Source organism: Rhea pennata, chromosome 3 (genome assembly GCF_028389875.1).
Source record: "Rhea pennata isolate bPtePen1 chromosome 3, bPtePen1.pri, whole genome shotgun sequence".
Taxonomy (NCBI): Eukaryota; Metazoa; Chordata; class Aves; order Rheiformes; family Rheidae; genus Rhea; species Rhea pennata.
In genome coordinates this window covers 34,468,315-34,494,060 of record NC_084665.1, presented here as the reverse complement: position 1 = coordinate 34,494,060, position 25,746 = coordinate 34,468,315, and the positions used below count along the sequence as shown (strand labels likewise).

Sequence of the window (25,746 nt, the reverse complement as noted above, 5' to 3'; positions counted from 1 at the left end):
GCCAGTGTTGGGTACAGATGTTAAAGTGTACCTTATATATTGGGATGGGAGGGTAGGTACTATCTCTGTAAACGGACTTTTGATTAAGCGTCCTGCAGGTTGATTCTTGGTGATGCCACAAATGGAACATTTTATTGTCATTGCTCAATTCAGAATAGAAGGATTTCAGAGTCAATAAACAAGTTTTCATTCCCATGTGAATGTCAGGGCAGCTCCATTCCCACATTTCTAAGCAGTAACCTCTGGTGGATTAACACCTAAGAGACACCAAGGGGATGTTTCTTCTCTAAAGTGCTTCTGTAGGAGCTGTGTCGGTGAGCCATTCAGTCTGGTCCTTTTGTTTTGTGTCCTTGCCACTGCAGCTCTCCACATCATCGAGTCCCGTCATACTATTTTTGTTGCCATCCATTAAGTCTTCCACCAGCTCTTTGCTCTTCTTGTCGCACTGGCACAAGTCACTGGAGCTCTCTAGTAAGTTGATGCAAAATTTGATAACCAGTGCTAGCCAGGCCATCCCAAAGAGGATCCACAGAGAGATTACATTCTTGTACCAGCCTGGATAGTTGCGGTCTGGGTTCATCCCTATGAGAGAATTACCCAACACATTTATATATTGAACCAAGAGTGCCTCAAAGGGAGGCATCACATGTAAAGCAAAGATTCAGTTCACAGAATCAGTCAAGGAGGTTCCTCAGTTGAGGAAGGACTCAGTTAAGGTCATGACTCATTAGTAACATATTATTAACATAAACAGTAACCCATGGACTCATTACAGTCACCTTGCATGGTGAAAGTGGAGTTCAGACAACCATGGTAATTAAGACAGCATATAAATCATACGGGTAAGTAGAAATATAGACTAACTATAGCACCTAGAAGAAACATTACCTAATATTAATGATTTCCATATAAAGCATGAGTATGCCATCTCTTTAGCATATAAATAAATAGCGTAAAGCAAGTGCATTTCATAGACATGTCAGCAACAGTCCAGAACTCACCAGAAATTGTGCAGATTACCCACAGATTAGATCTATGTGAAAGTGAAATTATTCACATGATCATGGATGTGACTACAACTGCAGAGTTTCATTTCTACAGTTACCACTCCGCATGACAATACTGTATTAGTACACAACAGGTGTTCCCAGCAGGCAAAGATGTAAACAGGTTTTATCCACTCACTGGTGTACATGTCTCACTAGACCAGTTGTAAGCGAGTGAGTGAGTCTCTAAGAGAGGGAGCAAAGTAAACTGAGCAGTCCTAAGCATAAAAGTCTAAGACAAAGCAGGCACTGGAAGACAGTTTGAAATTTTGCTACCTCTGGCTGATTTCTTAGTAAGGTAGCCTGTGATTTCTTTGAAGCAGAGCCCATATTTTTGGTCTACATTTCCACAGTGTTTAATGCAAAGAGGCTTCTATGTGTCAGTAGTAATATTGATATTAATAATAATAACACAGGCAAAGTAAAGAAATGAGCTCAGTGACTGGGCTATATTTGTAAAGCAGTCTAGGGTACCTTTACAAACACAGAGAAGACAGAAAACATAAACTGGTGACAGCGAAGTCTTTGTATGAGCTTTCTCTACATCTTCGCAGGTCTCATTATTTATTTTTATTGCCTTAGGAAAGTTTATTACTTTATAACTGTATACCTACTGTGCAGCTGATACTAAAGGACACCAGATACTTTTGGGGCATAGCATGAAGAGTTAATATGTATGACATGGTGCCTTCATGAGCCAGGAGGTCACTCCATGCACCACATTCTAACAAAGAGGACACACAGGGTTGAAATGGGATATCAACAAACAGGAGTTTAGGTGTTTATCATCTGTTGCTGGCCATATGTAATAATCCTGCCCTGACATTGCTTGGATAAGATAGCAGTTCCTAAACTGTGGCCCACAAAGTGTCATCATCCAGAAGATTATGACAAGTAGTAATCGGTCAGTGGAGCAACATTAAAAAGTCAGTCTTTCACATCCACTCAATTGTATTTTCAATGTAATGGAATTGCAAGACCAGAGTTTGTTACTGAGCCATTGGTATATGTTTTGGACCTATGGGCCCCTTCTATAGTAACTACTCTTTGGGCTGGCATTCTACACCAAAGTGAACTTCTATCAGAAAGAGTATTGTATTCATCCTTCAAACAAGCACCTTTCACCAATGATAAATGCAAAGGTAGAAAAATTTTTTGTTTCTAAATATTACATGAAAACAAGAGAGAAGAACCATTTGAGGCTTCTGAGGAGAATCGTTTATTCACAGATATCATTTAATAGATGCAGTTTTGGGTATGAGAAGGTCAGAAGCAGTTTAGGACCTACATGGCACCATGCTCCTAGTAGAAGGGCTTATTGAGTGTGTAGATTAATGGATTTCAAAGCCAGTAAGAGCAGCTATGTCAATACTACTAAATAAAAGAGATGAAGGACCATTCTATATCTCCAAAGGCAAGTGCCATAGCCTGTCTCACATTCCCCTCAAAGAACAGCTCTGACTCAAGAGAACACTGGACATTGCTCTTGGCATGTGAAATCCCCTAAAATTTGTCTGGATCTGAAGAGTGCCAGGGAGCAGTGGGAAAATGGGGAAAACATAGGGAAACCGTATGATAGCCACAAAAGAGTGCTTGAACCTATGCTCTGGCGCTGGCCCTGTTTAAAAGTAAAGACATAAAACAGAAAGGTTTATGGATTGTGAGGCCAAAATGGTCTGGCCTCTACATGCCAAAGGTCAGTAACATGCATCTAGTTATTCCCATACTGAACCTAAATTATCTATGGTAGTAGATGTGTACGGCAGTTACGCACAGGTGAAGGCATGCCTTGAAATATGGGGTTACACTACTGAAGTGCTTCAAAATTGGCAGGAAATGATAATAAAGTTGCTACAGCACAGAGTCCAATAATATCTACAAAGCCAACATAGGAAAATGTTGAAGTGGCTAGCTTTTGCTAAGCTCTGTCTAGCTACCCAAGCTAACTTGATTCAAGACAGTTTAAGAATATCTGCAGAAGGTATAGTCAGAGCTCTGATGTATTATAGACAAGTCCTAATGTATCCATCATTAAGTTTTCTAAGCATCAAACAAGCACTTTGAAAAACTGAAAATAAAAAACTCATAGTAAAGGGTTTCAGTCTTTCTGTCTCCCAGGGATTCAAGCATGCATGTATTTCTATAACCAATTTCCTTTTAACGAGAAAGCTTTTATCAAAGTGTGTTTTGTGTTTCAGTAAATGCATCAAGCATGGGTCCAATCCCATTTCCTCTGGCAAAAGCTTTTGGCAACGAAGAACAAGCTGTGCCTGGTACCTGACGGTCTCCACCTCAGTGACTTAGGCTGCCCTGAGAACGCAGCCATCTGGGATTCTGACAGAGGAAAAAGGTCACTGTCTGCTAAGGGCAACACAGAGTAGCCTCAGCTTAAAACTAAATGTTCCCAGCGCCAAGTAGTTCCACCAAGTGTGCAATGAAAGGATGTGGCTATCAAAAAGGTAGCTTTCCAACCTAGTCTCATAGTCATTCAAGAAACACTTCACTTGGATATTGGAAAGTCACTCATTGACCTTGAAATGACTGTTTTTTTTTTCTTTTTTCTTCCGCTTGTGACTTTGCTATCTCAGAAATCATGCCCTCTTCAGCCTGTCAAATGCCTACTATAATGGATCTTGTTATCTGGTTTGAGGATTGCTAGTGGTGTAAAACTGCCAAGTTGGGAGCTTGAATGCCGCACATTTGACTCTGACATTTAGTAGGTGAAAACAATGAAATTTGAACTACTCACCAATCACATAATCTCCAAACCCTATAGTGCTTAGGGTGATGAAGGCATAGTAGAAGCCTTCTTCATAACTCCATCCTTCTTTGGCAGAGAACAACACAGGAGGCAGCAGGAGGAACAGTAACAAGCAAGTTAGCAGTGCGCAGATCTTTATCAGGAGGGTAGCTTTTTTCTAGTACAACAGGAAAAAGATGACACCGTCACAAGAAAGGTGGAACAAAAAGTCTAGCTCAATTTCTCATGGAAGATGACATTGCACTCCATAAAAACAGGCAAACATTTGTGACATTCTACTAGAATAAATGGTACGGGTCTTCCAATCAGCACAAACTGGGCATCACTTTTGAGAGTCCTAAATTCATGCCACTTCAAAGGCTATTCCACGAATGCTCCACATAAATCTCATGTGTAATTTTAACTATGATTGATGACAAGCAGATCAGATATCACAGGGCTGTGAACAGCTCTAAGGCACTTCTGTTGCTGTAGGGGAAGCCATTTATCAGGGCAAATTTCATCAATTAATAAACAACCTTATCTGACACCTCATAGGGCTGTCATAAGCTAAATTTATTCACCTCCATTTATTCCTGAGTGTTATTCCATTTTTGGCCAAATAGTTGGGCAGTCTGTTCTTGTTAGTCAAAGGATCCCAAACACCCAACCATGTGCTTTCTCTCCTGAAGTTGTGGGCAAGACATACCGGGCCACATTGCTTACCCGCCAGCGAAACTTCTCCTCTAGGCGATGGGCGCAATGCTGAACTCCTGACAGCATCAGCTGCCCGATTGAATTCAAGAGAACAAGGTTCAAGGGGATGCCAAAAAGTGCAAAGAAGATGCAGAAGATTCGACCAGCTGCAGTGCTGGGGCTTAGATTCCCATAGCCTAGAAGGAGAGGAATAAGGTGTTAATAAGCAGTTTATGCTTATCCTCCTTCCCTGGAGAGGTGGACCTCCATCTTCTACAAAAGAAAGAGAAGAAGGTCACTGCTCCAAAAGGACCTTTTTATAAATAACTATAACTTACATCCATTGTTTGTCATATCTTATTATAGGCTGGAAAATAACATTTCTTTATTTTGTTTAGTTCCTTTTCCATTTATGAGTGAATTTCCTCTCCCCTACCCACTGCCCTGGTGGGATTTGACGTAAATGCAAAATTTCCGTTTATTTCACTTTTTGTAAATATTGTTGGCATAGGATTTTCTGGTAAATGATCCTTTATGGCTGTCAGAAGGTCTCTGAATCATAACAATAAAGTTTTAATAATAAAACCCTTTTTCTACCTTTGTCCCACGGGATTAGTGAACTTTACCACTGCCTTCTTGCTTACACTGTCCTTTGTGCTGCAGGTACCAACTACCCCTCATTCTCAGATAGTCAGATTGTTTACTGTAAGTCAATAAACTGAGAGCAACTGTATTTAACTGGAATAGAATGCTTCAATTTCAGACCTAAAGAAAAACTTGTGTGTTTGAAAGTATGTCATTTTTTTTTTATAATTGTATCAGTTGGTCTAATAAAACATACTGCTCTGCAAACATAGCCTCGCTTGTATCCTTAGAGTATCATGGCTTCAGCAGTGCTGCTGCAATATTTGTCTTTAGTGCCCACATTTGCCTTCTTAAAATATCCTGTAAATTAATAGACTTGCACTTTGGTACTTTCCTGTGGCATATGCCACCAGAAAAGTCAGATCTAACTGCTTTATTTCAGAGGATGCTTTTAAGACGAAGGAAAGAGTAATACCTGTTAAGCAGTGACTTAGCCACTTACAGCCCTACTGACTTGACTGGCTTTCAAAATCCCTTCCCCTCATTACAGGATTTGTGTGTGTCCATATGCGAGACTGACATAAGATGGCAAAACATCTCTTTTCTCCCTGAAGATCACTAACCCTCTCTGGCAACACACAGTTGCTGGCTCACTGCACCCTGGAGGCACCCACAGTTGGCAAAACAGGGTCCCACTCCTTAACTAAAATTCATCTCACACCAGGCACTGGAAGCCACTGACCAACAATGTAATAAGCTCTGCAACTACAAACGTGGCATTTCTACACTTTCTGCACCAAGTTTCATACTGACAAAATCTCTTGCAGTGGACAACTCCACAAATACTCTACGTGCCTTTGCACATACACAGCTAAGCTACTCAACTAAAGGTCTGGCAGCAAGCACTCTTATAGTGTGCATGTGGGCTGTCTTTTCCTCTCCTCCCTCCTCCCACAAATTCAAAATTTTAATGACTGGCCCAATAATTCCACGTTTAAATGCTTTGTAAGCCCCTTGCTTTTCACATACACAGTACTATGTAACATATCTCCAAAGCAATAGCTGCAAGATTCTGGCCTGGGAAAAGGGCAGAGTGCTGCTGGAAAAGAATGGGATGCTGTTATGTAACGAAAGGTTGTTTTGAAATACATTCAAACAATTAAAACTGTTCAGCAGCCTTAATTCCAATGCTATATTCTTCACTTTTGTGTTACTTTGTGACCTTTATACACTTTTTTTTTCCCCGGCATGTAATTGCTGGCAGTCACTTCTCCTGTTTTTGACCATTTTTAGACTAAAAGGTATGACAAGTGGGAGACATACAGGCAAGTAAATCTGGTAGATGATCCCATCCAAACGAATTTGACTGGACATGCGCCTGATATGGTCTGTGCCACACTCACTGTGCCACATTTCAGCAGACTGATTCCAGTTCTTCTCTGCAACAGTATTTAGGGTGTTTTGCAGGTTGGTCTGGATCTGGGGGACAGAGCTAGGAGGCATTTAGTGTAAGGCTAGAGCCTGAACGTGAGTCACATTGATCTGGCAGAGGACATTTACAGGCAATCATTTGTGAGGGTTTTTCAATTTCTTTCACTTCTGTATAAAGTTAACAAAGGCCATGTGTTGGCTTGGGCAGCTCTTTTGCCACCACAGCTTCCCATACTAGCCAGTCTCTGGAGAAGACACTCAAGAGGGAGAAGAAAGGTCCATGATTTCAGTGGTCCATGCACAGTGTGAAGCACAGTTACCTTCAGGATTCTGGGGACCTCACACAGTGCTGACTATGGAACATCTAAAGTCCTTAGGATGTTAAGCTGTGCATTTCATTTAATTTAGAGTAGCAAAATCACTGCCTGACTGATGTGAGAAAGTCCATGATATACCGAACACCATATCAGCCTTCTATATATAATTGATCTTACTCCCTTTTCCCTCAGGCTCAGTAGTTCAGGATAATTTCCTGAAGCCTTGGTGAGCAGTTGCTGTTGATATACTGAAAAGCCATGTCCTATTACCTTTTTTTTACTGGACCCAAGATTGATCAGATGGCACAGCAGATCTTAGTGCAAAAAAGTCTAGCAACCTACCCCTTTCCTCTGGACTAGCCAACTAGATGCCAGTATAACCTTAACACTCTATCTTCCTGTCATAAACTCCAAGCAGGAATGGACAAACGGGACTTACTCTGTTCCGTGAGAGGAACCAGAGTGGTGTGCTACACCATTGTGGGCTCTATATTGAAAGCTCTGAACATCTCCAAAGAACAAGACAAGCTACACTGTCAGCTGTGTCCCCACACAAGCCCACTGCAGGGATCTTACTTGGTGCTTGTGTGTATAGGGACATTCAGGGAGGCTCACGAAAACTATGTGGAGGTTTAAGTAGTTGGATTAAATTCCTGTATAGCTGTTCTCATTCTGAAAATTAAAAAAAAAAAGGCTAAAAAGTCTACTGTAGCTTAATCTTCCTTAGAAGAAGCAAAATAAGAGCATTTTTATTCTTAAATGATCATATTCACATGCTTTAACTCATATGCTTCAGCTACACAGCTTCAGCAAATGCGGTTTAGTTTCCTTTCATGCCCATTACATTTCTGTGCATAAGGGGTTCGTGGGCTCTGGGCACTTGCTAAGGAGAGGAGATTGATGCATGATTAATGGAGTGTTAATAAAAGATCTCTTCATTTGCAAGACATTATCCCACTCACAGTGCCCCCAGCTCAGCCGTGGCAACTGCTACTTCCTGCTACTGACAATGGGAGATATGTCTGGCTCCAATTCTCACTGCCTAGTCATAAAAGACTTATTTTAGGCAAAGAACACTTTGGACGAAAAAAAAATGTAGCTCTAGTCAGTTAAAAAACATCTACAAATTCACCAAATAATTTCCACTGGGGGAAAAAACAGAGTTAGATTTTCACAAAAAAAGCGAGAGGAAAAGTCCCTTCTTTATCCAGTATCTTTGTCAGCGGTTTGAGCATTTGAACACAGTTTTGAGGAGATTTGGGGTTAATTCTTTCTCCTACCTGAACAGATACAAACCAACAGTTCCCATAGGAATGATCTAATCGCAAAGTTATGGGATGTTCTTGTGTAGGAGTAGGGAAGGGTTCTCAGCCTCGCCTGTTGACAATATTTTGCTTTGAACGCTCAAACACTCACTGAAGCCTGGGAGCTGAGTGTCTCGCCCCCTGCACGAGTGCCTGAACCATGGAGCCACTGGGCATGTGAGTATGGGGTGCTAATACTGGAATTACTGTACTTTATATTACACATTTAAACAGTCAAAGAAAGATGCTCCATTTCCATCTGGGACAATCTCCAATGAGCTACAATCCTGTTCTCTCAGGCACAGGCAGAAATTGCACATTGCTCTCCTACACCTTGAGGGAGTGCTCAAACCACAGAGCTTCTGCTAAGAAGTACACTGCTGGGTCCTTGTCTAACACTTTTCAGAAGATCTAACCTTTCATTTCCTTTGTATTTCTTAAAAGAAACTTGAGTGTTTTAATCTGGGCTAAATGAAAACTTGTGTTCATGATGAATTTAAATGTTGCATGGAGAAAAAAACAAAGCAAAACAAACAAAATACTTAAATTCAGTTTAGACAGAGAAGATTTCTTTTTATAATCATAGAAGCAGTAAGGTTGGAAGGGACATCTGGAGATCATCTAGTCCAACCCACCTCTTCAAGCAGGGGCACCTGAAGCAACCTAGACAGGGTTGCATCCAGGTGCGCCCTGAAGATCTCCAGAGAAAGAGACTCCACAACCTCTCTGGGCAACCTGTGCCAGTGCTCTGTCACTCTCACAGGGAAGAAATTTCCCCTCACGGTCAGGCAGAACTTCCTGTGGTTCAGCTTTTGCCCGTTGCCTCTTGTTCTGTCACACAGGACAACTGAAAAGAGTTTGTCCCCATCCCTCTGACACCCTCCCTTCAGGTACTTATTCACATTGATAAGATCCCCCCTCAGGCTTCTCTTCTCCAGGCTGAAGAGGCCCAGCTCCCGCAGCTGTTCCTCATAGGGCAGATGCTGCAGCCCTCTGATCATCTTCGTAGCCCTACGCTGGACTCTCTCCAGTAGCTCCATGTCTCTCTTGTACTGGGAGCCCAGAACTGGATGCAGCACTCGAGATGAGGCCTCCCCAGGGCTGAGTAGAGGGGCAGGATCACCTCCCTCGACCTGCTGGCAACACTCTTCCTAATGCACCCCAAAATGCAGCAGCCAAATTGAAAAAAAAAAAATAGATACTGACTACTCACATAGCCCAAAGCTGTATTTGTTTGATTCCTGAAAAAATGACCATATTTCCAGCTTAGCTGGGATAGGCCCTTGATAAAACTGTGAGAAACCTGGTCTGACCTCATAATTGATGCTGCTTCAAGCAACAGTCAGGACTAGAGACCTTCTGAGGTTCCTGCTAACCTGAATTACTGTGTGATCCTTGCAAGCAGTAATATTTTCAAAGACAATTAACTACCACCTATACTCAACTAAACATCAGTGAGACTGGGGTTCCTACCCTCTCTCAAACCTTTGAAAATCTCTGCCAGCACTTAGATATTCAAAATAAATAAAGGTGCTTGCCTTCTCACATGAGATTTTTGTTATACCCACATACTCTAAGAGGAAGAATGCTTAACATTTCGACATGGCCTCTAAGCTCAAAACGACTGATACTGGAAGTCATAGTCATTTCTATTTCATAGGTATGATCCACCTATTGGTGGCAGAGATGCAAAGAGAGTGCAGTAGTCCCAGCATTTGCACTGGAATGTCACCTTTACTAATAGAAAAAAACACAAAATTATGAGAATGGATTTTTAAATGGTAGTGGTGGTAGGACCTGAGGAACCATGTCTCATATGGGGAACCTCATTTGGATCTTGGCAGGCTGAAAGGAAAAAAAGTGGAGAATAGTAAAAACCATGTTGAGTGAATAGGATAGATGATGCATGGACAATGTTTGTGGTGTTGCCTTAAGGTATAAGCAGAGATCCTGCTAATATGACTTCAACACAACATTCTGTTTATCTGTCCAGGCTAGCCAGTGTGGGACCATAAAAATAAACAACGCTAGAACTGTTCTTGACTGGCTTTCTATTCTGGTGATCCAAAGATCCAACTCAATTATCTAAAGTTTGCATAAGAAATGAATACTAGTCAGAATGGTCTTTGATGAATATAACTGATCAAATATCAAAATTAGCATGCCTCAAAAGTATATGAATTATCTAATTATCTATCAACCTATACTCTCACAACTAATGCACAGTCCGTTGATGCTACAATAAGCTTTATTGCAGCTATTTAGCTGAAGCTGTGTGTGTGCGTGCAGGTGCGTGTGTGCATGCATGCGTGTGTACACACATGTATGCATGCAGTGGGGTGCCAAGCATTATTTATCTTACCTGGGGTTGTGGAGAGCTACTACAGTAGAGACTGACAATAATTAAGGCTGATGGGTTGAAAACATGTTTGAATCATGTTATTTATCTGTTTTGTTCCTATGAAGTTTAAGGCAATAGCAAAATTTGGTTGCACACTGCTTGAGTCTGTGACTCAAAATCCTGTGTGAAAGACCAGAAAAGGCTTGGGACGGGTACTGCCTCCTTCTCCTCTGTATCTGTTTGTGCTGTGAATATACTGGATGCTGTATACCAAGCTTAGTCCCAACAGGATGAGAAACCACACAGTCAGAAAAGACAAGAATTTCCCAGCACTCAGGAAACAGCACAGAGGAGGTTGACATGAGTGTTATCTCCTCCCGTCTTGGTGACCTCCATGGGCCGTTCTGCCGTGTCCCACTTGATCCCTCCAGAGCAGCTCTGCCAGGTGCCATGGGGCAGGAGAAAGATCAAAAGTTAAAGACACAGGACTACTCAGTGGAGAATTCCCCAGCACGAATGGAGAATTCAAAGGTGAAAATGGCCCTAGTCTGTAATTCCGTTTAACTACCACAAGGCATCACATTGCTGTAAGAGGATTTCCCAACAAATCTCGAGCCTGCTGCCTGGCAGAAACTGGGCCTTTCCTCGGGGGCTCCCTTACGTGCTGGGCAGACTGCAGAGAGTCAAAGTCTTAGAGACAAACTCTTGCTGGCCCAAAGTCCTGTGCTGCCAGGAGCTCCAGGACTTTATAGTCCCAAAACGGTTTTTGCTTTTCCTAAGGGAACCATCTGTAGCAATGTACTAAATACCACCCCTCACTCATCAAATCCCTGCTCCTTGCCTCTTTATTGGCTCCTTTGGAGGACTTTTATTAGGCGCTATCAGACTGTGTTAGTTGGAGAAGAGAAAGACAGAAGGAAGGTTTGATCTTCCCCTTCCTTTCTTCATCATGAGATGGTTCACTTGCTTTTACTACTTCTAATTTATGTTTAAAAAAGATGTTTAAAAATCATACAAATGAGTACTTAGCTTTGCTATCAGAAAATGGGAAGGCAGTGCTAGATGAAGGCATCCACCAAAACAGAATAAAGGAGGACATTTTGGCTACAAGAGGACAATACTCTTCCTTTTACCTTTAGAAGGCTAGTACAGATGATTTCAGTCTCATCTCAAATCCTTTCCCTGCCTTCTCCTTTGATATGAAATCACCCTATCTCATACTTTAATCTTCTGTCCCACTTCAAACTTGTTTTGACCTCTGCCCTGTTAACCTAAACTAACAAGGAGGAGAGTAAACAGAGAGAGAGAACAGACTCGATGTCAGCAGGGAATAAAGATGTTTGAGGGATAAAGCTGACAGCACGTTAGATTCTTTTTTCTGAACGCATTTAATATTAGAGATCTAAAGGATCTCTAAAGATTATTCTTCAAGGTATTAAGGAAGGAAAGAATTTCTGTAGAAGAAACTGCAGACAATGAGGTTGCATACAAGATAATATGAGAGGTAAAAGACAGCAATGAAGAAAGCACAGAAACATGATAGTGGGAAGAAGGAACTTGTAGAAGGCTAGGACTGCAGATCCCGCATGATTAAAAGTATAAGTACAGTTCCACCCCGTCTACATGATCGGCCAAGAGCTATGTGGACTTTGGGGCATTTCTTTAAACAACAGCTTTGGGTTCATACACCCCTTCTGTTCTTTGAGTCTTTCAGCTTAGGGTACCAAGTTTGTCTAGCCTGCAGGTTAGAACCTTACTTTTTTGTTTTTTAAGCAAAATTTACATACATTTTTTAATCGCTGGTTCTCTGGAAATAGGTGAAGCTCTGATTTAGAGAGAAGAAGGGGATAGCCTATAGGAGGCTCTACCACAAGACAGGGGAATACATAGTTTGTCGTCAGGCCTTAACAGGGAAAGATACGAATGTCCTGTCCGCTGACCGTTGCTGCATCCCAATGAGACGAAGTTCCGGTGAGCACTTGGAGAAACACACCAAGCCTTTTGAAGGAGGGTAATTTTGAAGGAGGGTAAAGCAGTTCAAGCAGAAGCAAGCTGGCAGACTCAAAAGAGCATCTCATAAAAGAATGGAGATAGTGGCTTTGAAAGTGCTGTTTGAACACACTAGAGGAGAAGTAAATAGCTGATGTAAAAGCCACAAAGACAGCTTCACATTACCAAAGAGGCCAACAGGGCATGGGCAATAGCATTAATTGCAGAGAAAGAGCATAGAAGAGGCAAACATGACAAAAAGAGGAACTTGCAGCAGCTGGAACTCATGGAGGAGGGTCCCCCTGGTTTCTCCATTACAATGTCTATTCTGTTCACTCTAAATTCCTAAGAATTTCTCTTCTCCATTTTAACTTCATTTTAAATTCTCCCTTGCCACATAAGGCATTTAAAGCTCACCACACCCTTGTCAAAAAACTTCTCATCTATGTCGTTCCTTGTCATGGCACTGCCTTGCCCATGAATCTTCTTGCTGTGAATCATTCCTCTGAGCTTCACTAAGTTCTTTGGAAAGGACCTTGTCACTTTACTTACAGTGAAATCATCATTATTCTTAGCCATGCAGTGATGTCTGGGTCAATGTGGTTGTAACATCTACTGTCTCAAAAACTTGCATAAACAAGGAGGATGGTTCATTCAGATCCGAGGTGAGGCTCTGTGAGGCCACATGTATTTTCCCCTTCAGAAATACACTATCATCTACAGAGTGTTAATACTTTAAGGTGCATAATTAACAACTTATTTTGGAACAGTAAAATCAGGGGCCAGATTGTTCAGTTTTATTTGTGTAAGTGACTTGTATAGCACCCACTACTCCAGCACTGCAGAAATCAAGAACAAGGCCCCTAGAACTGCTGTCAGATTTAAATAATGAGATATGAACAGTAGAACTATTTGTTTCTTCTTATTTGCCTCCTGGTATCAAGTCATATTTTTTTTCCACAGCCACCAGGGCAAGAAGTTTACTTAAAGAAAAAAACAAAAAAGAGTAGCTATGGTTTTCATGGAGTATAGCCAGAAATTTTTAGTTTAGATCCCTGCTGACATTACAAAAAACCTTTACATTTTAATATGATAAATTTGATCCTCTCTGAAAGTCATTAACTTCAATTGGTTGTGGTTAAACAGAGTCGTTCCGACAGCTTAGAAACAAATCAGGATTCAGTGCAGAGGTGAGCACAGTAGCTCTGTGCAGATACTGCTTTGTACTAGGCTAGCGGGAAGCACTCAGCCTTTGCACTGGAAAGCTGGCATGCCTGTGCAGCCCTATCTAACGGGGCTCCACTGCCATCATCTGGTACAAGCTGAACCTGGTAGCACAACGCGCACAACCAACATAGTTCCCAAACAGAAGCAAAATGTGTGGAAAAGACTGTAAACATACTGAGTCACAAGAATATCACTTTTAAAAGCAGAATGCTTTATTGCAGCTCTTGCTTGGGAACTTTATGTTTCTAAGGTTACTGCATCTTCAGTAACGATCACAGAAATCAAAACAATACACAGAGAAAATTCTGGATCTGAAAAGTACTTGAAATTGAAGAGAGTTGATAGATTCAACATAAATCAGAAAAGCTGTGAGGGTTTTTTGATACTCAGTGATCATCTCTCCACATCCTCTCTCCCCACTGGTGTTGAAATACTGGGTCACATTGTAAGAAAAAGATGTTAGGGCAAATTATTAATGGTTTGGAGGATGGGGGACGTGGAATGACAATTATTAATAACATCTGCTGTAACTAATGCTATGCCTAAATCCTTTTTCTTGTTTCCATCCACATTTTTCTATCTACATTTTTTCCTTCATTGCTTTTCGCTAGACATTTGCTGAATCTTGAGTCAGTTGAACTGGTTAATTTATTCGCATATGGGATCTTCACCTAAACATGCTTCCAGGTCCTCATCCAATATAAGTAGCCATAAAAAGGAATTATTCATAAATATAATTTCCAAAGATTCAAAAGCCAGTATTAAAAGAGTTTTTCAAAATCCTTCCCTCTCACTGTGACAAGAAAAGCTTATTTCAATACACAGTTCCCCTCAGACCTCCAAGAAAGAACCGGGCTTGGAAAAGATATAGAAAAGTATAGAGCCCTGTGGTAGCAAAAAGGGATACTAGTTCAGACTCTGAAAGTTGTGTAACTACTAGTGGGAATATGAGCCAAGCTAATTATCCTAGTCTCCAATTTTTTTACAATCATTACTGTACTGGCACTGACAAATCATTTCTAATTCCCAGAGCTGGCTTCTTGGCTGCTTATCCATTGCATAGAATAGAGAAGCTATCTGAAGCCTCATAGGGCTGGTTTGATCATACAGGTCATTCCCACTCCTCGACTGCCTGCAAGGCTTCCCTGTGAACAGCAGACTACTCTTACCAATAGTTGTTATTGCAGAGATGGAGAAGAAGAAAGATCCACTGAAGTCCCACCTGCCCAGACTAGTGGAGTTTCCTTGGAGGGTTATGCCACTCTTGTAGGCTTGGATGATGTCCTGCAAAGAGACAGTAACGTGACATTCAAAAAGCACCTTACTGGAAACTTGTGTGACTGCTATTCCCAGTGCTGACCGGTAAGGTCTGAAATTATGACTAGTTCCAACTCTGCTGTTTCTCTTTCAGCAGAGGATATTCTGTGCCTTAGAGACCCAGCAGCTGAGAACTCAAGAGAAGCCAGAAGTCAACGTATTTATTCTAAGCAAAAGATAGCTACATAATAAAAGAAAGCTGCAGATAGTCCATACTCATAGGTGAATATGGAAGAGGTTGGAGGGTAAGAACCACCCAGGGAAATCCCAGCCATATAGTTATTATGCCCCATGGCATATTCATTAGGAAAATAAAGTTTCTGGATGGGATCTTCTAACAGCAGAATTTGCAGAGTGGTGAATAAACATGTACATGTAAATGATACATACTAGGTACCTTGACTATACTGGGGAGGAAGGGATACGGTGGAATGTATGAAGGGCATAACTATCAGATGGAAACTATACAGAATGACCAACCTACTAGTATGGGACAATTATGTCCCCACATCAGGACTATTACTATCAATAAATGAACTAGATTAGCATGAGGCCTGACTTTGCTCAATGTACATGGGGAAGAACTAGAAGCCACTATGCTGAATCTGCAGAATTATGACAAAATAAGATTTTGGATGTGTTGATAATGTCCATACCTGACTATATCTTCTCATGCCAATAAAGTTAATGAGGTAGGAAAAATGAGTTATACCTGAACAGCATTAGTCATAGCATGTGCATCAAACATTTCACAACAGTTGACCAGAAAACCTTGGGAGCTGATTATCTTCAAATGCAAATTTAGTCAAGAAGATATAAAATCTATCTCTTCCAAGAAACACAAGCAGATATCTAATAATGCTATCCCTTGTCCCTCCCCTAATCATAAGGTTTCTGATAACGCTTTCATCACTGATAATAAAATAAATCACTTACAGGTCAGATTTGCATCAGTTGTAGGTTTTACATCTACCAAGCAAACCAGCAGCTCAAGCCTCCAAAGCAAGAAAGCTTTGTCCCATTTTACTGATGAAGAAATGTAATAAGTGATTTATATAACAGTGTACAGGGCTGTGAATTAATCAAGGTCTCCAGAGTCCCACTCAGCACTTTAACCACAAGGGCCATTACCTCCTTTCTCCAGACTTCTTACACTAAGAGCAAAGAGCAGCTCCAAGAACAACATGTATTTTTGCAAGTAAGAAACACTGATAGTTGCAATTTCAGGAATATCATCTTCATTTACTCATAAATCCAGGCAATTTAAAGAATTTGAGGTCACATCATAATCTATTTAACTCTGACAACATGCTATTTCCTGCATAAGATGGGGGACAGAGTCTGTGTTGTGAAGAGGGCTGAGGACCAGGTGCTATATTACATGGCACCTCATCTTGTGACTTGTTGCCTTTAAGGGGGCAACTCACAGCAAGAATTATTATTTGGCATAAATGATAATGGAAAAATCCACCACCAGAAAAATAAATAAGAAAGGTTATATCAGGAAGGCTCCAGTAGAATTTGTTTTGAATAGTTTATGTGTAATTTTCCAATTTTCTCTTCTTCCATGTCAGTATGAGCATTGGGGTTTGTCAGGCTACATGGGATGTAGGCACTGACCTTTTTCTCTTCTTTTGATACTGCTTGATCTCTAATGCTGGTTGACCTCAGGTTTAAGAAGTGCAGCTTAAGAGGTTTTGCAGATAATGTTATCAGAAATGTAAGTTTACTCCCAAACTAAACCATATGGCAAGGAAAATAAAAATAAAAAGAAGGGAAATAAAAAGCATGGTAGTCTCTCAAACTTTCTGCAGTATGTGACCTCTGTAGCTCTAAGTAGTTAGCTGTAAAGCCATACATATCTGCTGGAAGGCCAGCAGTCCAACTCTCAGGTGTAGTTATTACCGAACTGATCAATTAGACTAAAAGAAAACTCTGTACAGTTTGTTTTCAGAGTTTCTTTCTTTTTCTTTCTTTCTTTCTTTTTTTTTCTTTTTCTTTTTTTTTTTTCTTTTTTTTTTTTTTTTTTTTCTGTCTGATATTCTGCTGGGGCAAGCTCAACAGCTGACAACATTACACATGATATCAAGTTTTTAAAGACAGAAGCCCTTAACAGCCAGAGAGGATTGTAAACAACTGTGGCTGAACTGACCCAAAGAAATGGGAAGTTCTTCACACAAAAAGGGGAAACAGGCAGCCTGCGTGGGACATCATGTAAGCTGCAAGCAGCAGGAACCGAAGAAGCATTAAATGTTTAATTTTACATCATCTCATCACTTCAATTCTGCATGATTTAACAAGACCAAAAGACAAAGCAGCTGTAAATGCCCACGTTAATTTTGCAGTGGTTTATAACAGTGCAATGTATCAGAGTAGCACCGTTCCCTGAGGATGGTGCTCACGTGGTATCATAAGCCACCAAAAACCAGCAAGCAGCACGTCAGCTCTTCCCTGTTTCTGGGGATCTAAGATTTATGGGAGATTTCCAAGAGCCTTCAGTAGTAAGCCCTTGGCTAAGCATTTCCTTGTTAAAATTTGTTATCAAACACCCAGATAACATGATTAACCACTAAATCCCTTGTGCCTGACGCAGCCTGATATGGAGATCACTGAATACTCATGCAAATCAAAACCCTTGGAATAAACAAACACTCCTAGAAGAAATATCGTTTACTATTACTAGGAGGAAAGAACTACTGATGCGATTCCTGTGGAGACACAGATTTTTTCCTCTAGTAAGAATGTTTTATTATAATACCCCAAATCAACCTTTGAAGCACTAAAATGAGAGTAGAACACTAATGAAGGCTCCTTCTGTGAGCAGAAGAACTAATGGAGCCTGGTTTCCTACAGATGTGCTCTTATAGGCAGCTTCACAAAAGACAAATACATATGTAGCTATTAAGACAGAAATTACTTCTGGCTCAGGAAGTCATCGGACAGCTGGAAACTGAGAGCATATTCACAAAATCAGCAGTGTATACTTGCCCTAATTTAATGTGCTTCTCCAGGCATCTGCTTTCTGCTAGTGTAGCTTTTTATTAAAAAAAAAAGTTTATCATTTCTGTTTTTTGAAACCTACCTAATAATTACTCAAATAGAACAACTGAGTTTTCCCTGCTTTTCCTGTAGAAAAGGCACTGGCTTGTCTCTGCTGCTGATTTTCAAGAAACTTGAACGAACTGCTGGCCATGGGTTAAAAATTTGCACAAGAGGAACTGACTCACATGCTTTGGATCATATACACCTTACTCCGTTTGTCTTCCTGAGAACCAAAGGCATTTTTTATTTTGCTTTACACTGATTTTAGGGAGAAATCATAAGGATTTTCCTATTTCTCTGGATTAGATTAGTCATTTATAAGGCATCTTCCGCAAAACCTGAAGAATTACAAGGTAACTAGTCGAAGTAGGGTCTCAAATACAGCTTTTGGGATTAGATGTCTGATCTAAGATGGCAATCAACACCACCAACTGCTCAAACACAATGCCTCTTGAAATGACTGAGCTTGAGCTTGACATTTAGGGAACCTGTAAAATCAGATGTGTAACTCAAGAAGTACAGGAAGGAAGAGGAGTGTTTGGTTAAAAATTATCAGAAACAGAGAGAACTTGGTTCCGCTTGGTTTCTACTGACAGACAAGCTATGCAACATAAGAAAGTAATTAAACTTCTCTACACTTATTTTTCCCTTTAAAATGATTATATCAATTTACAGTTCACAGGGACCATCACAAGTCTTTTGTTAACAATGCTTGCAAGCACCAGTTAGTCCTCAGAGATGTTTCTATGGAAACTATTGCAATTACTATTGGATTTATAAGTTAAGATCCATTAGACTCTTAGACCCTTATACATCAATGAAACTTTATTTAGAAGCTCCTACTCTTTCTCCTTGACTAGGTTGTGCTGTTTTGTGATAGTACCATGCAAAGGCTATTTGCATGGTCAAATATTGTCACAGATAATTAAGAAAAACAGTATGGCTTCCACCCAAAGAAGTCTATTTAAATGTAGATATTTGTCCTGTTACCTCTGTGATAAAACACACCTCAGAATACATAAATTGGGTCCCAAACTCCATTTTGCTCGCCATAAACACTGTAGCTTTCTAACTTAAGAACATCATGAACCGAGGCTTCTTGCCACTGGCTTGCAAATGCCAGCTTTATTTTAGATCTTTATTTCCCAGTACAAATGAAAGCCTGTTCTTGTACATCATTTTGTAGAGAACTCCCTCCATTAATTCAAGTCCACTAGTAACTCTGTGAAGATGCTGTGGATTTCAGCAGGTTGCCTACCTATGGAATCTCAGAGTTTATTTTCAGGATGGCAAAATCCCTTCTTCTTTTCATCTCCCATTAACAATTAGCATCCCTGGTTTTTCTTCCTTGAGCATCCAAACACAACAGTCTTCTGATTCCCCTATTCCAGCTTAAAAACAAAAACACAAATATAGTCACTGCTTCAGACTGATTGCCTTTTAGCTCTTCGTAACTCCAGGGCTGTCTTTCCACAGATGACTGTTGATGAGTGCACTCACCCGCTAAAACTCTCAATCTACACAGCTTGTCCTGACAGATCCAACTTAGATACAGTCACACTAACAAAAAATGAAGATACTTGTTTGAATTACACACAAAAGAGCTCTTTGCTCATATTGCCTAGGTGTTTATCAGTAATGAGGTTGCTGGTTTTACCAGCACACCCATTTAAGTATTTTCAGAAACTTAACGCAGCCTTGGCTTAGTGAGTTCACTTCCTTCTTGACATTTCTGAATTGCATCATTTTCTTCCATGGCAAATGTAAGTAAGTTAATTGTTTTTCGTTCTGCTGTGGAGTCACTCGCTGCTTCAGCCATATGCCTACACCTCTCTCATTGCGTGCTATGTTACCATTTTGGAGCACAAGGCAGCTCCTGGCTTTCTCAGCTCACTCACCCCCTCTCTCCTAAAACCCTCTTATCACATAAGTGCCTCTCCACCACCGTCCTGGGGCAGCAGCACAGCTCCTGGTCACGGAGCACCTCAGAAGGGAGAAAACACTTTGCTCTGCCCATGGGTTCTGCCTCCTTGTTTTCTACGTTCTTACATTCACTTTCCAAGTCAGAGGCTCTTAGTTCCCGCTCAAATTTTTCATCTCCAGGTGCTTTAAAAGGACATAAAGAGAAATTTCTCTCTTTTTTTTTTTCTTGATCCAAAGTTCTTGGGCTAGGAGGGATCATTACATCATCTACTCTGATGTCCTTTACACTAACTAAAAATTTCAGCCTTCACCTACGCATCGAGTCATAATTGCATGCGACAAGGGCACAGCTTTCAGAAAAAAACATCCAAAAATCAGGAATGACTGTGTGCGTATGTAAACTGAGATACTACTTTCTTTGTAGTCTTTGTCTCCTCCAGAACACTACTTCTCCTTCCTTCTTTCACCTTCGCAGGAGAAAGTGAACTTCATACAAATGATTAATCGAACTAATTCTAATCTATCTGTTCTTCATCATAAAAGCAAAATTTAAAATTACACGAGACAAAGTGAAGCCATTGGAGATTATGACCATATGAAGGATCTTTGTCCCTTTCTGGACCATGCTCAAAATTTCTTTCTTTTAAATTTCTGGGCAAAAGAGAAACAAACTATTTTTTGGTGGAAGAAAGTGTCATGGAAAGAGTCATGCAAATCACCCTTTTATATAACACAACACCAGTTACTGCTGATACACTTTGCTTCTGAACTATAATATTTTTAGGCAGAGTTCACTACAATCCTGAGATATCTTTGTAGCAGTATTTCCTAACTGTATTTGAGAATAGTTCCCAGGAAAGGCCGAAAGTATGAGAAGGGACTGGAGTAAGAAATTTCAGTCCCAAGTTTCATTAAGTTTATATACTCAGATGAAATTAACTTTTTCAGGGACCAAACAGTCTCCTGAAGATTGTTTCCACCCCTTCACAGTCAATGATGGAAAGGAGGTATATCCAAACTACTGGATTAATTAGAAAACAAGCTCACATAAATTCTGTACCTCAGAAATTCTGTGCAAGATTAATAAAAATGTGCATTTATATTTCACAGGATACCAATTACAATCAGAAAAAAAATAGTAGCATTATCTTTGGTTTCAGATGGGGAGGATAAGGGTCAATTTATTTCAAAATAACACAAAAGAAGGATTATGAATCACAGCTCCCAGTAGTGAACTCTGAGCCCCTCTCCTTGCCTCGAATGGAAACTTATCTGACTAAAACATGAGCGGGATAATTCAAAGATGAATTATGAACTCAGTGGAATCCATTTGTTTCTTAATTCATATTACATGAATTACTAGGACCTGATCAAATAACTTTCCCATCACCTTTCTCCTGACACCATTCTACATTAAAAATAAAACCTGACATATTGTAGCTATATGAGTAAATCTGTCTGAGGCAGGTGCAGCTAATTCCATTAAAGAAACAAAAACCCACCGCACTTCTGCTAATATAATTGGATTAGTTCTTCTGAACTAAAACTCTACTACTAAAAGCACTTTTACTGCTATGGCTGGGTCAGCACTAAAGTTCTTGTTATCACAGAAGATTTCTAGAACTCACCTAGTCTTACTCTTTTCTATGGAAGGAGCAAGAGATACAATAGTGTTACAATCAGTGCTAACCTAAACCATGAGGGCTTCTTCTGAAAATGAAGCTTTTGTATCAAGGAACGCCCATGATTCATTGGCCATAGCTTTGCTAAATTCAAATTTCTTCTAGAACGGCAACAAAACAAGAAACTCACAGACAATGCACTGCTTTGAGTCTGGCCACATGGACAATCTCCTGATTGATGAGATCCCAAGCAGCTATAGCTGCACTGGTGTCTGTGATCGCTGAACGCACTGCAGGAAAAGGAGAGTTCAGAGGACAGCCCGGCTGGCGCTGAGGTATATATACACTCAGCCTAGGCAGTAAGGCTGAGAGATTTCTGCACTAGAAGTGCACCAAGCTGGTTAGCGTTTCCAGGGCCTTCCCCTCCAGTAAGGTAAGAAAGGGTCTCAGCTGTAGGAGATACACGAATGCAGAAAGTGTTCTCTTTGCTTGTAGCCTCACAGCCTGGGCACCTCCAGAAGTATTCTCAAATCTGGAACATCATTTTTGTCAGGAAGGTGTCTGTTGGGTAGTCTTTTTCCCCAGCTGGGTCCAGTTACTGTTCTCCATGATCCTGAGGGTCCATAGTCTGAAGCCTACCTTGTCATTATATCTGTTCCATCTTCCACAAGGTAGATATTTCCCAGTTCATATGCTGCTCAGTGACTCTCAAGGAACTGTTTGCTCTTGATTTTGTTCCTGGTCATGCCACAAACCTTGATTAAGATCTCAGAAAAATGGCCAAGGCCTACTAGGCCAATAAAACCGAACTTAGGTTTGGTTTTGCTCTTCCCTGAGCAGATGTCCCTGGTGTACAGCACATGGCTTAGTGGCTGCAGTCTCTCTGTCATCCTCTTGTACTTGTTCTGAGCATAAGTAATGAAGCCTAAGAAATACACAAACCAATTCCATCCAAAAATATTTTTAAAAGTATGCATGCATGCATGTACTTTTTGTTTGCTTATATATACATACACACAAAATGCAAACACATAAGCATAAAAGAATTTGCATGTGCTACCCTCAATTATTTAGAAAATGTGGAACTATTTAGAAAAGTTATGCTCCAGAAGAGCCAGCCAGTCTCTCAAGACAGAGGAACAGCTGCAGGAAGCAGAAACCCACCAATACAGATGTCACAGCCTGCTCTAACAGTTTCTCCTCTGCCTTTCAGTTTTTGTTGACAGTCTGCTATTTCCAGCTCCTTCTTTCTTTTCTTCTGCCATCTAGAAAACTATTTCTTTGCCAACATAGATGTGAGCTGTGGAAATTACTGAACAAGAACTCACTGGTCTAGCTACCACTGTACAGTTTCCTTTCCTTTGCCTTTTCCTTTCTTTTCTGCCTGTCCTCACACCATACTCTGCTGCTAACTCTTCAAAGCAGAACTCTCTATTGCTCTCTGACTGTGCGAGGCTGGAACAGTGGAGCTCCTGTCTTGTCTGGTAACCTAGCTATGCAATAAACAGGTTATAAAGTGATGTTTGTACATTGCTTAGCAAACTGGGATCTTCTTCTATATTGGCCTCTATGCACTCTTAAATAAACAGAGTTTAGAATTATCTGGGATGAAAAAGCTATGTGTGTAAGAAACCAGTGAAGAATTACCAGTAATGTCAAAGCAATCAAAATTTGCTCACTGCTTTATGTTTTCAGACACCCTTTATATCTCTTTCCTAACTAGCAAATAATCAGCTGTATATCTAGAACACAAACTTGTTATCTGAAGAGGGTCAGTGATGACATTACCTGAAAAACTGTGTGCTAAGCAGTTGATTGTAGAGGAAAACATCCCCTTATTGATCACATATACAACATTCAAACATGGTATTCCATGGAAAGAAATTAGAAAAAGGTGTAGGAAAGAAGTGATCCTCTGGATTATCTGTTTAAGATTCATTTCTTGCTGTGAACGTTATTAAAAACAGCACACACAGTCACTCAGACTCAGATTGTGGTTTCACAAAGGATGAAGGTGTACACAGACCCTCTATGAAACCAAAACAAAATGTCTTTTAGCTTCCTTATCTAGGGCTTGTGCAGGTCACAAATACTCACACAAGAAGACACAAAACATGATACCAGCATCGATGTGGTCTAAAGGGATTTAGGTGGCTGTCCTCTTCTCTCAAATAGCCGGCAGTATTAAGAATTAATAGAGGTCACCCTGGAGTAAAGTGAACCATCAGAAACACGTCAGAAAAATCTTTGTATCTACTTAATGGTGACTATCATCTTATGGGTCCTTCTTTCCATTTCTATCTCCTCATTTCTCTCATTCACCAAGTAAAATCCTTCTAACCTTGAGGCAGGAGCTCACGGTGTAATGAACTGGTGCTGAATGAAACTCAACTTAGAGCTGCCTTTACAAAATGCTGAACTATTCTTCTCTGCTTTATTTCTCACTTCCCTTGGATTAGTTACTTAAGAAGACCTTTTGCACTCCACTGTACACTGCACACAACATGAATAATAAGGGGCAGGTACCATAGCAGTCTTCCAGGGCCCAAATATGTACTATTATCCTCACTGTACTACTGACTGACCCAGAGACCTCAGGACCCAGCAAGGGAAGGGATGAGGGCTGGAAGATTTGTCAGCGTGGGTCTGTTTGTCATGGCCCTGCTGAAACTCTTATCAAGATTATCTATTTGATGATTGGGATTTTGGTTTTTTATTTGCTGCAGGAAAAAAAAGAAAAAGAAGAAGAAATTTTTTTCCAAGTCCATATAGTTCATTTGAGCTCTCGTGGCCAGTTGCCGTGGTTCTGGCCCCCAAACATTCCTTACAAAGAGGAAATTACTTTTGTTGTTGCTGTTGTTTTTAAAATGTCTATTTGAAATAGAGACAAGCCAAAACAAGCAGTATATTTCCAGCTAATGGCACCTGTTGAACTAGAAGGAGTGGGTAAATACTAAAATCATTTCAGTATTGGTGAGTTTTTTTTTTTCTTTTTCAGGCAAGAACTAAGTGAGAAGAAGGCTGCAAAAAACCTTTTATTTCATTTTGCTCATTTCTGGTTCATAAGATATGGCCACTTGTACTTTATTGAAATGGTACGTAGTCCAGCTTTGCATTTCACAACCATCCTGAAAATATCCTAAGAGACATTTATAAGACTACTTCTGAGTTGTATTATCAAGATTTTTCCTCTTCCCTTTCAAACAACAAGGAGAAAACTGGGGAAAAAAGTTTGACACTAATGTCAAAACCAGTTAAACATACCATGAGGAAGCCTTACTATTAAATCCTAGAATTTATCACCCGTAAGATGTCACAGGCTATAATTCATTCTTAATAAGTTCAACAGCAAAACAAAAACTACCTGCATTTAAACCTTGGAAAACTGCGCCGGTAACCATCATATAGTGGGAAATGCCGCCACTATCTCCCTTCTATCAGGACACATTGCTTAAAAACTACGTGAACAGGGCAAAGTTGGGAGGACAGAAGTGAACACAGGAAACACAGCAGCAAGAAACCACCGGGAATAAGGTTATTCCAAGCAAACTTGCCCCAGCGCTGCAGGGCAGGACATTCTGGAGCCAGCGTGGTGTAGCCCATGTTTGTGCATTGGTAGTGTGAGAAGAAGGGAAGAAGAGGAGAAGGGAAGAAGAGGAGAAGGGAAGAAGAGGAGAAGGGAAGAAGAAGAGAAGGGAAGAAGAAGAGAAGGGAAGAAGAAGAGAAGGGAAGAAGAAGAGAAGGGAAGAAGAAGAGAAGGGAAGAAGAAGAGAAGGGAAGAAGAGGAGAGAAAAAAAGAAATAAAAGAAAAAAGGAGAAAAGAGAAAAAAGAAAAGAAAAAGAGAAAAGAGGAAAAAAGGTAAGGATTTTTCGCAAGCTTGTGCCTGAGGCTGCTGGCCGGGGAGCTCCCCGCGAGGGACCCGCGGGCCGGGAGCCCCCGGGCTCACCTGGACGAGCCGCTGCAGCGCCGGCCCCCGCAGGCAGGTGTAGTTGGCCAGCAGCTCCCAGCGCTGCTGCAGCAGGCGCCGGGCCGCCTGCCGCTCGGCCGGGCCCTCCAGCGCCCGCAGCACGCCGGCGCCCAGCCCCAGGTAGCCCAGGTAGGCGAGCAGCAGCGCCGGCGTCCGCCAGCACCGCCGCCGCCGCCCTCCCGCCGACATCGCCGCCGC

At 40.9% G+C, this 25,746-nt stretch overlaps 1 protein-coding gene across 1 annotated transcript; it reads right to left on the bottom strand.

Moving 5' to 3' along the window:
* Positions 1 to 286: 286 nt before the first annotated feature.
* KCNK17 (potassium two pore domain channel subfamily K member 17) lies at positions 287 to 25,737 on the bottom strand. Its single transcript, XM_062573608.1, has 5 exons — positions 25,528 to 25,737; positions 14,846 to 14,960; positions 4,513 to 4,679; positions 3,796 to 3,964; positions 287 to 582 (listed from the first exon to the last, which is right to left on the bottom strand). Exons 1-5 carry the CDS (start codon positions 25,735 to 25,737, stop codon positions 287 to 289), a joined length of 957 nt encoding a protein of 318 aa, XP_062429592.1.
* Between the last annotated feature and the right edge of the window lie 9 nt (positions 25,738 to 25,746).